General features: G+C 41.3%; 1 protein-coding gene across 20 annotated transcripts in view; it reads right to left on the reverse strand.

Moving 5' to 3' along the window:
* NFASC (neurofascin) overlaps positions 1-13788 on the reverse strand; it is a 177700-nt gene that overhangs the window by 33588 nt on the left and 130324 nt on the right. For 13 of the 20 annotated variants that reach the window (XM_079981921.1, XM_079981924.1, XM_079981926.1 and 10 more), the window contains 3 exons: positions 10883-11005; positions 9981-10154; positions 2720-2734 (listed from right to left, as the gene is read on the reverse strand). The exons of 2 other annotated variants lie outside the window; for them this stretch is intronic. In XM_079981921.1, coding sequence (XP_079838047.1) covers positions 2720-2734; positions 9981-10154; positions 10883-11005 — 312 coding nt within the window. Of the gene's footprint in view, positions 1-2719; positions 2735-6146; positions 6308-9980; positions 10155-10882; positions 11006-13788 lie in introns of those variants that run through there. 5 more of the 20 variants (XM_079981922.1, XM_079981916.1, XM_079981915.1 and 2 more) reach the window with 2 other exon arrangements.

The raw sequence follows: 13788 nt of genomic DNA on the forward strand, positions 1-13788 counted from the left end.
TTCGGTCCATCTAAATGTACAGCTTTGTTCTATTCAGTTTGTACATCAGTACAAAATATGCTAGACTAAAGGGCAACTGTCAGCTTTAGAGTCTGAGTAAAAGGCTTTTTTGTTTTGACATTGCACAGAATATTGCTCTGGTTCTATCAATTTTATGTCTCCAAAATTGTCAGACTTGGGTTTCTTGACACTTTCCAGGTTTGATTGTTAATATTATTAGATCTCATAATTCTAGTCTGAATTCTGCTACACAGTAGTTCTTCTGGAAAGCATAACAAAAACCTTACGATTCCCTTTCCAAGGTGGGATGTGTCTGACTTCAAGCAGTAAAAATCTGTCTGCTATTTGCACAAACAAAACATGGGTCAGGGTGAAGCCAAATCTGGCTTATATAATGCTACATTCATACATGCTCAAATAGAGCCTAGATTAGATTCAGGTATTATTGGTGCTGTTCAGTAATGAGTTTGGTTAACATCAGAGGTCCACAAATACAGTAATCATAGTTCACTAGCGGCAAATTTGAGGAGGGTTGTAGCTCAATCATTGAATATCTACCTTGCATTCAGAAGTTCCCTGGTTCAATACAAGATCTTTCCAGGTAGGGCTTTGGAAAATCCTTGCCTCAAACCCTGGAGAGCCATTGCCAATCAGTGCAAGCAGTACTGAGCTAGATGGACCAATGGTCTGACTCAGTATAAGGCAACTTCCTATGTTATCATTGGTTGCCAAGCTCCAGGACCAACTCAGCAATAGAGGCAAATGAGTCAACTCCACGGAGTTTCAAGATCTCAAGAGTGCCAGCCTCAGCCATGTCTGAGAGAGAGACAAGAGAGAAAGAGAGAGAGAGAGAGAGAGAGAGAGAGAGAGAGAGAGAGAGAGAGAGAGGGAGGTGCTGCCCATGTTTTAAAATGAGGTTCCAAGTTGCAGTTTGCAGCTGGATTACATACCCTGTATTTCAATGTTCTTCTGAGCTCTACCAACTTTACAGGGCTTGATTATAATTATAATAGGGAGGAGTAATGAATGCAAAAAATGTATTCTGATCCAAAAAATGTATATTGATCCAATTTAAAAGCATGAGCTGATGCACAATTACTCACAAGGAAGCCCTGCCAAGCCCAACCCAAAATGTGTGGGCACTTGGTTAACCTAGAGCAGAAATATAATTTTGGTTCTTTAATTATCAAGAGTAGATCAATCTGCTACCCTTTGTATTGCTGGGAATAAAAATACAGTTAAAAAGGTAGGAGGGAAGATCTATACGTAAGGAAAGTAAGTTTGCAAAGTAATATCAATTAAATAGTTACAACAAAATATGGCAGGGGAAAGCATCAGCAGGAAATACAGCCCAAACCCTACTAAAATGTTCAAATCCAATGCAAACAAAGACTTTAGATGGGGCAAGAAGGCTAGAGAGTGAATTATTTCTCTCTCATCATGTGAATGTAGCAGCTTCTGTAAGCTCAATGAGAGGGTGAAGCCTTTTCTTGTCCAGGATTCAACTAACCCCAGAATACCAAGGGCACCAAAATGCATTCTCATTTCCCAGAGTTCTGTATTTGTGACTCCTGCCAACTGAGCTTTCCCAAGCCAAAAGGGAACTGTTTTTATTATTGCGGTGAACAAACTTTGAGTGCTGGGGACACAAGGGTTCAGGGACACTTTTTGGTTCTCCACAAGCTGGGCTACAGAAAGCTCCTGGCACCTGCAATCTGATCAGCAGACAGTCTCTGGCATCTGCTGTCAAAAGAAATTTGGTGCTACCCTTTTGCCTGTCAGCCAGACAACCCCTGGAAAAGAAATGGGAGGTATTGCTTTGTGTCTGACTAACAGTCTCAGGAGAACAAACCAACTCCCACCTCCAGTTGTGACCAAAGGCAAATGTGGACCTTTCTATGATGCAACTGAAAAATGGATGCTGTTCCAGAGAGACACATTTCCAAAACTAGGGCACTTTTAGACACAGTTTTATAGTGGAAAACAATAGCTGCTCTCAGGTTATAGGTTAGGGTGCTATAATGAACACAACTTTGAAATGCAACCTGGGGAGGATGTTTTCTTCTTTTAAAAAATGCCTCTTCCCCATTATAGACTGTTGTTAACACTAGGATCTAGAGTAGGGAGAGGCAACCTGATGTCTTTTTTCCCTGGAAAAGCACCCTGGTCCACTCATGGAGCAACTCTCCTACGGATGGTTCACCTTCTGGTTGGTCACTGTAAGAACAGGATGCTGGACTAGATGGGTCCTTGGCCTGATCCAGCAAGCTTTTCTTATGCTCTTAACACATGTAGCTTGAGGGAATGGGGCAAGCAGAGGATGGGGCCTCTGGCCTGCACGTTTGCAGAAGATTGAGCCTTTCATTCACCAGACAGCCTTCGGTTCTCCCCTTTGTGCATAAACACATGCAACTTCTCTGTATCTCAGTGTTGTTAAGTGGTAGCAACAGCAAAAAATAAATAAATGCAGAAGCCTATCATGCATACATGCGCAGCAGCAGCAATAGCAACTCAAACATTATGGTCAACCCTTTCAATGGACACATTCCCTACATCAGAAAGAGGAGGCTATCTGCCAATGCATCTGTCTATACATTCTCTCCCCCATTGAAAGGGTTAACTTGGTGCATGCTTATATAATGCCAGCGCTCCCAAGAGACAAGCCTTCAGCTCACACTCCCCCATCATGCCTGTGTAGTCTGCCAGCTTGGTACAGTACCTGAGGTTGGAAGAACTTCAGAGTGTGCAGCGCCAAACACAGGGAAGGGGAACATGAGGAAAGAAGGGAAAGAGAGAACACAGGAATATATAAAACCACAGCATAAACATGGCAGGCTGAGGCTGTAATAAAGAGAAGGTGTGTTAGTCCTCCATATTCCACGGCTACCCTCAGCCAATCTTTACCATAAATGACCACCCAAACCAACGCAGGGAGACACAGCTGATTTGGTTTCCTTCACCTTATTTTTATTTCTTGGGGCAAAAGTTCCACAGTTTGTGGTTTTAAATTCAACAAAATGGGTCTTTCGCATCCTGTCGGCTTCCATTTGAGTCCCCTAAATGTCAGGACAAATTCTATTCTACTGCAACTTGGCTGCAAGCTCATTATCGATTCTTAGACACTTATGATGGATGAGACAATAGGCAATGCAAATAACCACAGGAATACTGTATTTCATTTGCATCCCCTGGCTCAAATAACGTCTGCGAGAAATGGAAGCTGTGGCTTGGATCTTTATTTCCATTTATAAATGCCTCCCCTGCATCGGTAGGAGAAAAGAAAATTGGCAAGGCTCCCTCTAGGCAACATGCTTTTGTGCAATTCCAAATGCTTAGCTGCGTATTGCGGAGTGTCTGATGGGCCTAAACGTTCTGCCTACGGAGACTGCTCAACATTCATTAATAATCTGAGTGGTACACATCTCCGCTTTTATTTGAAGATCCTGCAAAACCTCACTCATGAGATTCCACTGAGGGACAATTCCCTTGACCCACAAGATCACTACAGTATTTATGAAAACTTTGCTGAATTCCAGTTGTGTTGCCACATACACTGAGGCAGTCTTGCATTACCGACACCACATGCAGAAGTCAATGTAGTTTGGAGTTTCGCACACTGCTTTGAACACTCACAAAGCAACAATAATCACAGTATGAAGAATCTTCTGCATCTGGTGGCAGTCTGCACACTGTCACTTTAACACATGACAGCTATGGGTAGAATTCAGCATGAAAATGAAAGAGGACCTTGGCTACTAGAATGCTACCAGGAGGGTGTTTTTCTTTTTCTTTTTTCAGCATAAGGCCACAGTTCACCACCTTTGTTGTTCAAACTGTTCAGTAATTTCCATTAAATGTTGCAGGGCCTACAGAGCTGTAGCTCTCTGTGGCAAAGCAACTATACTTGGATATCTTGGAAAGATAAGCAAAGGTTTGGGAGAAAGAAAGAGTAGTTTTGAGTATATCAGACCTTTTCAGAATATCTTTATTTTATATGAATGTGTGTGTGTGTGTGTGTGTGTATAGTTGTTGTTTTAATGCAAAAGGCTGGGAGACACTGGACTCGATTACTGTGATGCAAACAGCATCAGCAATAGAGTAATCGCCTCAATTCAGACATAACAGCAATTCATGGTTTGTCACTATGAGAATTAGCCAAGTGTCAGGGCTTGCTTGTTCCTCCTTCCCCTTCCTTTCTCCACTGAACACAAGGGGTGCAGATTTGAAGCTTTTACTTCAAATTTGTGCTAAACCATACGTTTTCATTTCATCTAAATGTGGCAAACTATGGTTTATGGAACCCATAATTTACAATAAAACTAGGATCTCAAATGAGAATCTAGCTGTGGTTTGGCATCCCAATTTGATTGTAAACAACGGTTTGCATGCAACAGTTTGCCACATTCTGTTGAAATGACAAACCATGGTTTGCTGCAAATCAGAAGGAAAAATTTCCAATTCACCACTCCCCAGATTTCTTCTACAGAAATTGTTACAAGAAAGCCTTTTTAGACTGCTATGATTGCTCTTGGGCTAATTCAAATTACCAGCAACATAACAAATGCATAGATGCTATACAACAAATCCAGGAAAAATGTGTCTAGAAATAAGATTCTGAACCATTATTTAAATTCTCCACTCTTCCTCAAAGCAGTTTTGCAAATTCTAAGAAAAATCCAAATTTAGTGTGGGAAGCACCTTCAGAGTTCAAAAGGTGCACTGCATTCACTAGCTATTGTCAACCAGAACATTATCCCCTCCCCCCCTTAATACAGTATGGGAAGAAATATCTGATAACATTATCAGCAAGTGCTATATATAACATACCCGGAACCTGCCCACTTATAGAAATATGGGAAGCGATTCATTTTTAAAATGTGTATTCAGGGAAATACTTTTCCCACATATTGCCATTCAGGAGATAAAAAGCAGCAGCTCATTAAATAATGTGAGAGACTGAGCTGAATTTGGGGGTCTTTCTGGAAACGTTACAGAATATTAAGAGTCAGCTTTGTTTTGCACTCACTTCCCAGAGGGCTACTGAACTTTCACTTAGCTTGACGGATATTTCACAAAGAGTATTTTATCCTATTACAAGTCTGCAAGTTGTGGCATTTTCCTACGGAGGGTCGTTTGTTGATTACAGCAGTGATGGGAAAGGCTGTGCATCTCTAGCTCATTTCTTGCAGTTTTCAGGAGGCTATTGGATGCCTCTGTTTTATAGGTTTCCCTATCAATAAGAAGTATTTAAGCCTGATTAATAGTATATCAAGTTGCAGAGATGTTCTTACGTTGTGCAAGCTGATCGCCTTACAGAAGAATGTATTATTATTACGAAAGCTAACAAAGGATATACAATTTCAATTAAAAGTATTCACATTCTGTCTTCTTTCTTTCAAATGCATGTAACTGCTTAATGTTGTAACAAAGCACATTCCCATGACTCATTCCCATAACTCTCCAACAATTGGGAGATTTTGTTAGTCTTCATTCCCTGGTATATACAATCGTAAAGACTGATACCATGTAGGAAACCCTTTCTCTAGAAAGCACTATTTCCTTAGCATAAATGAAATGTAGAACATATTGTAGATTATCCTCTAAAAACTTCTACATTATAGTCTTAATTGTACATTAATATCGCATTGCAAAAATACTTGTCTTCTGGGCAGCGCAGTTCTGTCCTGGGGAGGCGGGGAAGAGATTGCATGGCAGAGCAACTGTTGTATCCACAGCCCTGGCAGCATCTGAAGAGTTTGGATTTGATATCCCGTTTTATCACTACCCGAAGGAGTCTCAAAGCGGCTAACATTCTCCTTTCCCTTCCTCCCCCACAACAAACACTCTGTGAGGTGAGTGGGGCTGAGAGACTTCAAAGAAGTGTGACTGGCCCAAGGTCACCCAGCAGCTGCATGTGGAGGAGCGGAGACTCGAACCCGGTTCCCTAGATTACGAATCTACCGCTCTTAACCACTACACCACACTGGCTCTCAAAAAGTCACCCAGTGAGTTTTATTGCCAACTGGCAGCCTTGTCCAATACCCCTAAGAACTTTTGCTAGTCTTAAAAAAAGTCTCTCTCTTTTTTCGCTTCCCTCAGAATGGATGGGTATTTTGATCAAGCAGCATCATTGGTTGAACAAAATGGCCCCCTCACTGCATTTATTTTGTAAGCAGTGCAACAGGAGAGGTGGTGTCTTCTGGACAGAGGGTCATGAAGGGCAGAAAAATAAGGGACTTACCCGAGGTAGCAAACAAAGCTCTTCCCAGCAGGCTGCTGGCAGCCATTTTCTTCTGCCAGAATCTATCTGGGAACGACAGTAGGTGATGACAAAGTGTCATTCCCACGAGACTTCTGGGATGAAAATGGCGACTGCTATACCAAAGTACTGCATTATCATGTAAGGTTGTTTTCATATGGGTTCTAGTAAAAGAAAAGGTGATCTTCCAACCAGAGACCACTGGAAATAATTCTATTCTACTGCTGTGAAACTGCCAAGGAAAAGGGAGTAAAGCAAAGGGAGATGCCATGGCGCCAGGGGTGTGCCTACCGACCCCAAGTGGCCTGGGTGTTTCCTAAAAGGCTAGAAAAGGCCAGGAAGGACATAAAACCTGCAATGCTTCTTTTAGGAGCAAGGAACCTAGTTTGGGAGTGGGATTAGTCTGGAACCTGGCTGGAAGCTAGGAGAGATAATGTGGGGTGCTGGTGGTGGTGGAGTCATGGGGTTCTGTTCAAACCCTTTCCCCCTCTTGAGCTGTTGTTTTAAGCATTCATCAGTCCAGCCTGCTTGCCCAAAAGCCAGTTCTTCTCTACTTGTTTAGTGCAAATCTGGTATACCCTAACCTGAAAAAACATGTCAAGTTTCAAAAAAGGGAGAAAATTATACTTATTGGACCTGTGAGTGGGCAGATACATAGTGAGCCAATCAACACAATATACAAGAAGCTGGATGCTAATGTCAGTAAAATAAAAACTTGAGAGCTGCTTAAAATCTGAAATTATTATGGCAAGCAAGGTGGTGATGGTGAAAATGATTGCCTATCAAGCAATTGTTTTCCTGATTTACAGTCTAGCTCTTATTGCATTGAAATAATGGCTATCTATTACAAATAAGCACATTTAAAGGTAAAAATAAACCTCAAGTAAAGCAATCTACTTTGCAAAAGACCCAGCAGTGCCAAACACAAACAGTTACTGGCATGTTAGTCAACTTTGAAACCTGTTAATATTGGATAAAATCATGTCACAAACATATATTTGAGAATCAGAAAGTGAGAGAGAGAGATGTAGACAGAGAGAATGAATTACTATTATTGCCTAAAAACTTGAATGGGTTAAAAAAATGATGATTCATTTTAAAATAAAAAAAACTTAAATTATTATTTATTAAATTGGTATACCACCCCATACACACAGGTATTTAGTTGAAAAATAACTAAATTATAAATACTAAGTTTCTCATAATCATCTAGTTTGACATTAAGTAATGAGGCTACAGGCATGCTCGTCCACCCTTGAATTTATCAACTGCTTGCTCTAGGCAACAAGGAATTCCATGCAGGCAAGGGAGTGGGATGGCCAATGGTGGAAGAACTACTGTACATCTCCTTTGCCAAACCCAAGGAGCCTATTGAGGTTCTCTCTCTCTCTTTTTTTTGCAAACTCATAATTTGTGATGGTTTAGTTACAGTGGTGTGTTAACTCTACAGTCACTCTCTAACCGCATGTCTTCTACCCAATAAAGATGGCTTTTATATGTAAATAAAAAACCAAGCTGATCGTTTCTCACTAATGAAGATTTACACTCCACCTACCAAACATAGGCATTTTATCTTTGCCAGATGAAAATAAACTGCTTTAGTCTGCCCAGTAACAATGAGTCCTGCTTTGATCTATAAGCCACAAGCACTTCATTTTCGTTTGCTACTCCCCTACCCCCCACCCTGCGAGGGTGCGGCTGGGCCAAGTGAAGCAGAAAGGAGCAATACTGGAAAGAAGAACCAAAGTCCACATTGTATGGGTGTGAAGGTTCCTACATTTCTATCCTTAGGATACAGCCATAAACACATTTACTTGGAGAAAGCCCCTTTGAAGTCAAGGCTACTTGCTTCTAAGTAAACATGTAGGGTTGTGCTGTTAACCTTGCAAACTGTCATCTGCATAGATTCAGAAAGAATCTATACGGAAATATTTTAAAGATATTCTTTCTATTGGTAAAAGAAAAGAAAAACATGCAAAATGCATATTGTTTGACTATGGGAGGCAAGGCCTGGTTGCAAAACTGAAACAATAGTATAATTAATGCTCTGTTTCAGACATAGGGAAGTTGTTGTTCTCCAAACATTGTTGCTCCCATCAGCCCCAGCTGGTATGGCCAATGGTCAGGGATGATGGGAGCTGGAGTCTAACATCCAGAGGGCTACATTTCCCCTATTCCTGCTTTAACTAGTTGTAAATGAACATGGTCTACTGGTCAGATCTGCATCACACTTTAGGAAATATGAGATGAAATATAAATGGGAAACTTGATTCAATGACCGCCTTTTCCTTGCTTATTTAAATAATTTGAATCACCTTGGTTTAAATCAGTCCACCCTGTCTAAAATTAGCAACTGTATGCCAAGAATGATGCTTAGCCATTGGTACCTTCAAACAACCTGCTGGATAAAAATATATTTTAGACCCAAATGATGCAACTAACTATTTTGAAAAACAATGCAGGATATATATGATACCCCTGAACTGCTTTTCTGCAATGAACTCATTATTTAAAAATAATACAGCTAAATCCATCATTCTTGAATATAAATACTGAATTTAACACCAATAAAACACAATGGAAACGTTAATACATAGGACAGCATTGCTATTTAAAAATGTGGCTGGGGTAAAAAGGAAACACATTCAAATCATTTGAATACATTTGATGAACAACAAAGGTTATTAAAAGCTCATTCTTCCAGTATTTGCACTGAAAAAAGTACTTAATAGAAGCTTAAAGGAAAGCTGACTATAGGATAAAATTGAGAGGTTTTGCATAAAAGCTGCTTTGCAATTTTTGTTATCAGCTGTTCCTTTGAAACACACAATGTCTTTTATAGTAGGGAAATCTGTATTCTCACATAGCAGGAGAAATAATTTACGGTAAATCATTTCACAAAGGAGAAGCAGCGGGAAATGACGTGGAATCTTTTATCAATGTTATCTTGCCCCTTTTGAAAAAAGAGAGTATGCCTACAGTACAGGGACAGGCTAGGGTCTGGGGAAAGAAATGAAGACTTGAAATGTTTCACATGAGGCAGAGATGCAAAGGACAGGCAGCATGAGGCACTTGTACTTATTTATTTCATAAAATTTATACTCGACTTGATTGTTAAAAACTCCAGGTGGTTGTATTTCCTGTCACCCCCAGCATCAATGTCACTCCAAAAGCTGTCGTGTGGACATTCTAAATCATGTGACTAACGTCATGTGGAGATGTCTTCTGAAACCAGTGGAAAGCCAACATTTCTCAGATCTTCCCCTGATGTGTGGTCAGGACTGGCAGGGGAAGCAACAGCTGGAGTGGAGCCAGTGGGTGCTCTCCTACTCCACACAATGTTAATCGCACAATTTAGAACTCCCACATAGAGCTACATGGAACTTCACAAGTAGTTTTGATAAGGATTTTATATGGCAATGATTAAGAGAGCTACTTTTGTGGGACGGGGAGGGGGCATATTTAAGAGGCTGCAAATGATTCTTGCTCAATTTACAGCAGGCCAAGACCTCACACATCAAAGGCTGGTTTTTATAGAGGCGTGTGTGGATTTTGAAATACTCTTGGATGAAGCTTGTATAATAATAATAATAATAATAATAATAATAATAATAATATCTTTATTGTCATTGCCCCCTCTCAGGGACAACGAAATTTATGTCCAGCTTGGCAGGGCACACCTCTCTCACCCCAGTTACACTGGCATCATGTTCTCACTTACCTTCATTCAGCGGAAGTGGTGACTCCCCCGTGGCAGGCTCACCTTCCCCAATCTGTGTCCTGCCACGCAGGTTGAATCTATAGCGTGATATGGGGTCCGTCCTCTGGAGTATAAACTTTGTCTGATTAGGAGAGAAGTTTTCCACCATTGTTCTGCCACTTTTGGATCCATTAACTGGAGAGAGAGGCAGGCTGTGTAGGCTTCAGTCTTGTTTTGAGAAACATGCTATGCTATGCATCTCACCACTTCTCAGTCTAGGATTACACCTAACAAGAGCACTGGCTTTGTTTAAAATGGGGCATGTTCATTTTAGAGGACTTTTAAGCAAAAACGGCTGGGGAATGTTATGCATTCAAGAAGGAAGAATTTTAATTAAGCTAATTAAACTTTTAGCTCCCATGTAGGCCAAAGATAATGCACCATGTTAGTTTTGCAGGGGCTTTCAAGTCAGGGATGTTATGGTGGGGAGCTTTTGCACTAATTATTTGAGCAAAAATTACATTGTTCATGCATTTTCCAACAGTTAGGGGCAGGAGATTTTAGGAAGTTAGATGCATGCTTGTTCAAATTCTATCAAGGGGTGGGGAGGAGGTACATTTTCAGGTGCCACTGGCCATATTCTTGGAAATATCTTCTTATGTAAATAACATTTAACTATAGAATCAAAATGATCAGTAAGAAAATTTGTCACACGTATCTGGAAATTAGCCTGTTAGTGATTCCTATGAAATCCTCCTGCACTAAGATATGCAATTCAACTCCCAAAGAAATTCTAAATCCTGAATTCCTGAATTTCCCCTCCACTGATTTATTAGTATTGTTTTTTTCTAATTCCAAATAAATCAAGATTCTAAATCCTGGTTAATAAAGAGACAACAAACAAAAACAAGCACAGGACATACAGGCTTGGTATCTAAGGGTGTATCCAATAAGAATGCCATTGGGGTGTTCAGGGTGTTCCCATTCCATAGTGATGGTTTCCAGGTTTGGTTGGCGGATTCGGAAATACCTTGGGGGACTGGGTGCTTCAGGGAAAGATGGGTCCAAGAGAGAAAAGGGAAGAGGAAAAAGACGTACAAGGTAAGGTAACTTAGAAGGCAGACTGGTCAAGAGTATGCATATAGAAAAGTTTGAGTCTGGTGGCATGGAGAACTTGGTAGGAGCTGTATAAGATGCAGTTTCAGTGCAACACAATCATGCTTGGATATCCATTAACAGGAACCTATCCTACTGTTTCACAGTTGTAAACATTTAGTCCTTGGTGCACGTGTTGTGCTTCCTTCTGTGGGCTAAGCCACTCCTATGAGCTTGTCTATTGCCAGATGCAGTTTTCATATAATTAAAAACCTACAGTCCTTACCCTTGCCTGGAACTGTACAGATAACCGAATACAGTGGTTCCCCGCAAGATGAATACCTCGCAAGACGAAAAACCCACTAGACGAAAGGGTTTTCCGTTTTTCGAGGCGCTTCGCAAGACAAATTTCCCTATGGGCTTGCTTCGCAAGACGAAAACGTCTTGCGAGTCTTTCCCCCCCCCTTTCTAAGCCGCTAAGCCACTAATAGCCGCTTAGCTGCTAATAGCCGCAAAGCCGCTAAGAGCGCTAATCCGCTAAGCCGCTAATAGGGATGCTTCGCAAGACGAAAAAACCGCTAGACGAAGAGACTCGCGGAACGGATTATTTTCGTCTTGCGAGGCACCACTGTATGTAAGTGGATTTCATCATTCTATCTCTTTGGGATGGTGCCTTCTTGGCCCATTTGCTTTCATCACAGCTAAAGTCACCATAACCAGCTCTGTTTCCTATGCTCAAAGCACACAAAGCTTATCTGAGCACAAATCACAACACTCAACTTTGAGCAACATGAGCCACATTTTATCCATGATGCTTCATGCAACCAAAGCCAAGGCCATCTAAGTCCTATTGATGTTGATGTGAGAGTCGAGCAGTGGGGGCTCGCAAGCAGGGTACTGCAGTATGTAGGAAGAGGCTGCTGGGGAAAGACCCTCTCCTGCCATGCCCTTTATGGGCAGGTATATGGGTCAGAGAGTAAAAAAAGACAGCTTCACAAATGATGTCAAGAAAATTGCTTTTATAAAGGTAGTTTCCGCCCATGCTTCTTAAAAAGACTGTTTGGAAGGAAATTTCCTTGATAAAGGAGATTTGCTCAAAATGCATTAGGAACTCAATCATTTGTGAAGCTGTTTCTTTGTGTGGGTGTTTGGTCTTTTCCTACAGATATTTTTAACCCTCCTTTGCCTGCTGCCTGAATGAGATCCACATATGTGTGGAACTGCTGACTGACCCCAAGGGCTCTCACCTCCCTGCATCACAATGAAATGGAATGGATTTTTTAAATGCCTTTCCAATATGCAGCTGGTTAGAGTTTTATGCTGAAACTTCCAGGGCTTACCAGTATAATTCTATGCATAGCAAAAGAGCATTTAGCAAGTAGGTAAGTATGGGACACGGGTGGTGCTGTGGGTTAAACCACAGAGCCTAGGACTTGCCAATCGAAAGGTCGGCGGTTCGAATCCCTGTGATGGGGTGAGCTCCCGTTGCTCGGTCCCTGGTCCTGCCAATCTAGCAGTTTGAAAGCACGTCAGAGTGCAAGTAGATAAATAGGTACTGCTCCGGCGGCAAGGTAAACGGCATTTCCGTGCACAGCTCTGGTTCACCAGAAGCAGCTTAGTCATGCTGGCCACATGACCCGGAAGCTGTATGCCGGCTCCCTCAGCCAATAAAGCGAGATGAGCACTGCAACCCCAGAGTCAGTCACGACTGGACCAATGGTCAGGGGTGCCTTTACCTTTTAAGTGCACTCAAGCAGTGGACCCAGTTCAAGCTTCTGTGTGATACATATAAATGCACAATTTGGCTCACTAGCAAGGCAGAAATCAGATTTCATTCAATCCAGTTACCAAAACCAGCAACAGCTGGGGGGGGGAACCCCAGGATTTCACTTTCTAAAAATTACAACTGGAATGAATTCTTGGAAGAATCTTCAAGAACAAAGATATCTGTCTGGTGTGCAATTCTGTGGTTTTAAGTATCTCTAGAATCATAAAGGCGCTGGTGCTTATCAGTCAAAGCATGGTCCATTAGAGTGATATGAGATGGCAACTGTAAACATTAAAGAAGCTTTCACTGCTAGTTATGAGAACTGATGAAAAGCTATTGATCTAGCTGTGAAAGCAAATACAGGCAGTACTCTCAATTCTACCATAAAATCTATCCTTGAGTATGTTAAGAATCAGATGGAATTTGTAGAGTTAGGTAGTAATTGCAACATAAAACCCTTCCATAGATCATACTGCCACGTGCGGCAATGGATCTCATGACTGTTCCAATTTTACAGAATAAAGCTAAGAGAGACTTGTCTGAGAATACTTAAGAGGACAAACAGGAGAACTAGAAATAAAACCTGGTGCCAAAAGTCAGTGCATCGTGCTCTGCCTAACTCACCCATTTTCAGTTAGTTTCCTTGTGCATTCATTTGTCTATCATAATCTATTATGAGTCTGAAGCTGGTGAAAAACAATCCCATGAATCAGAACAGTCTCAGTCCTTAGGGCTTCACTGTGTTGACTTTTGCCTTGCTCCACACTGCAGGAGCACACAGTAATCTGGCAGCTGAAGCCAGCCTAACTATTCATTTCAAGTGGAAAATCCTTTTTGAAGTCTTTATCAGGACTGATGACATAGAATCTAAGGCTCTCAATAAGACCGTGTTCTGTTCTACTTTCTTATTTCACACATAAAAGGATGGGATTCTGCCAAGCTGGGCCAATATTATGCAGAGACCTA

Source organism: Podarcis cretensis, assembly GCF_951804945.1.
Source record: "Podarcis cretensis genome assembly, chromosome: 6".
NCBI lineage: Eukaryota > Metazoa > Chordata > Lepidosauria > Squamata > Lacertidae > Podarcis > Podarcis cretensis.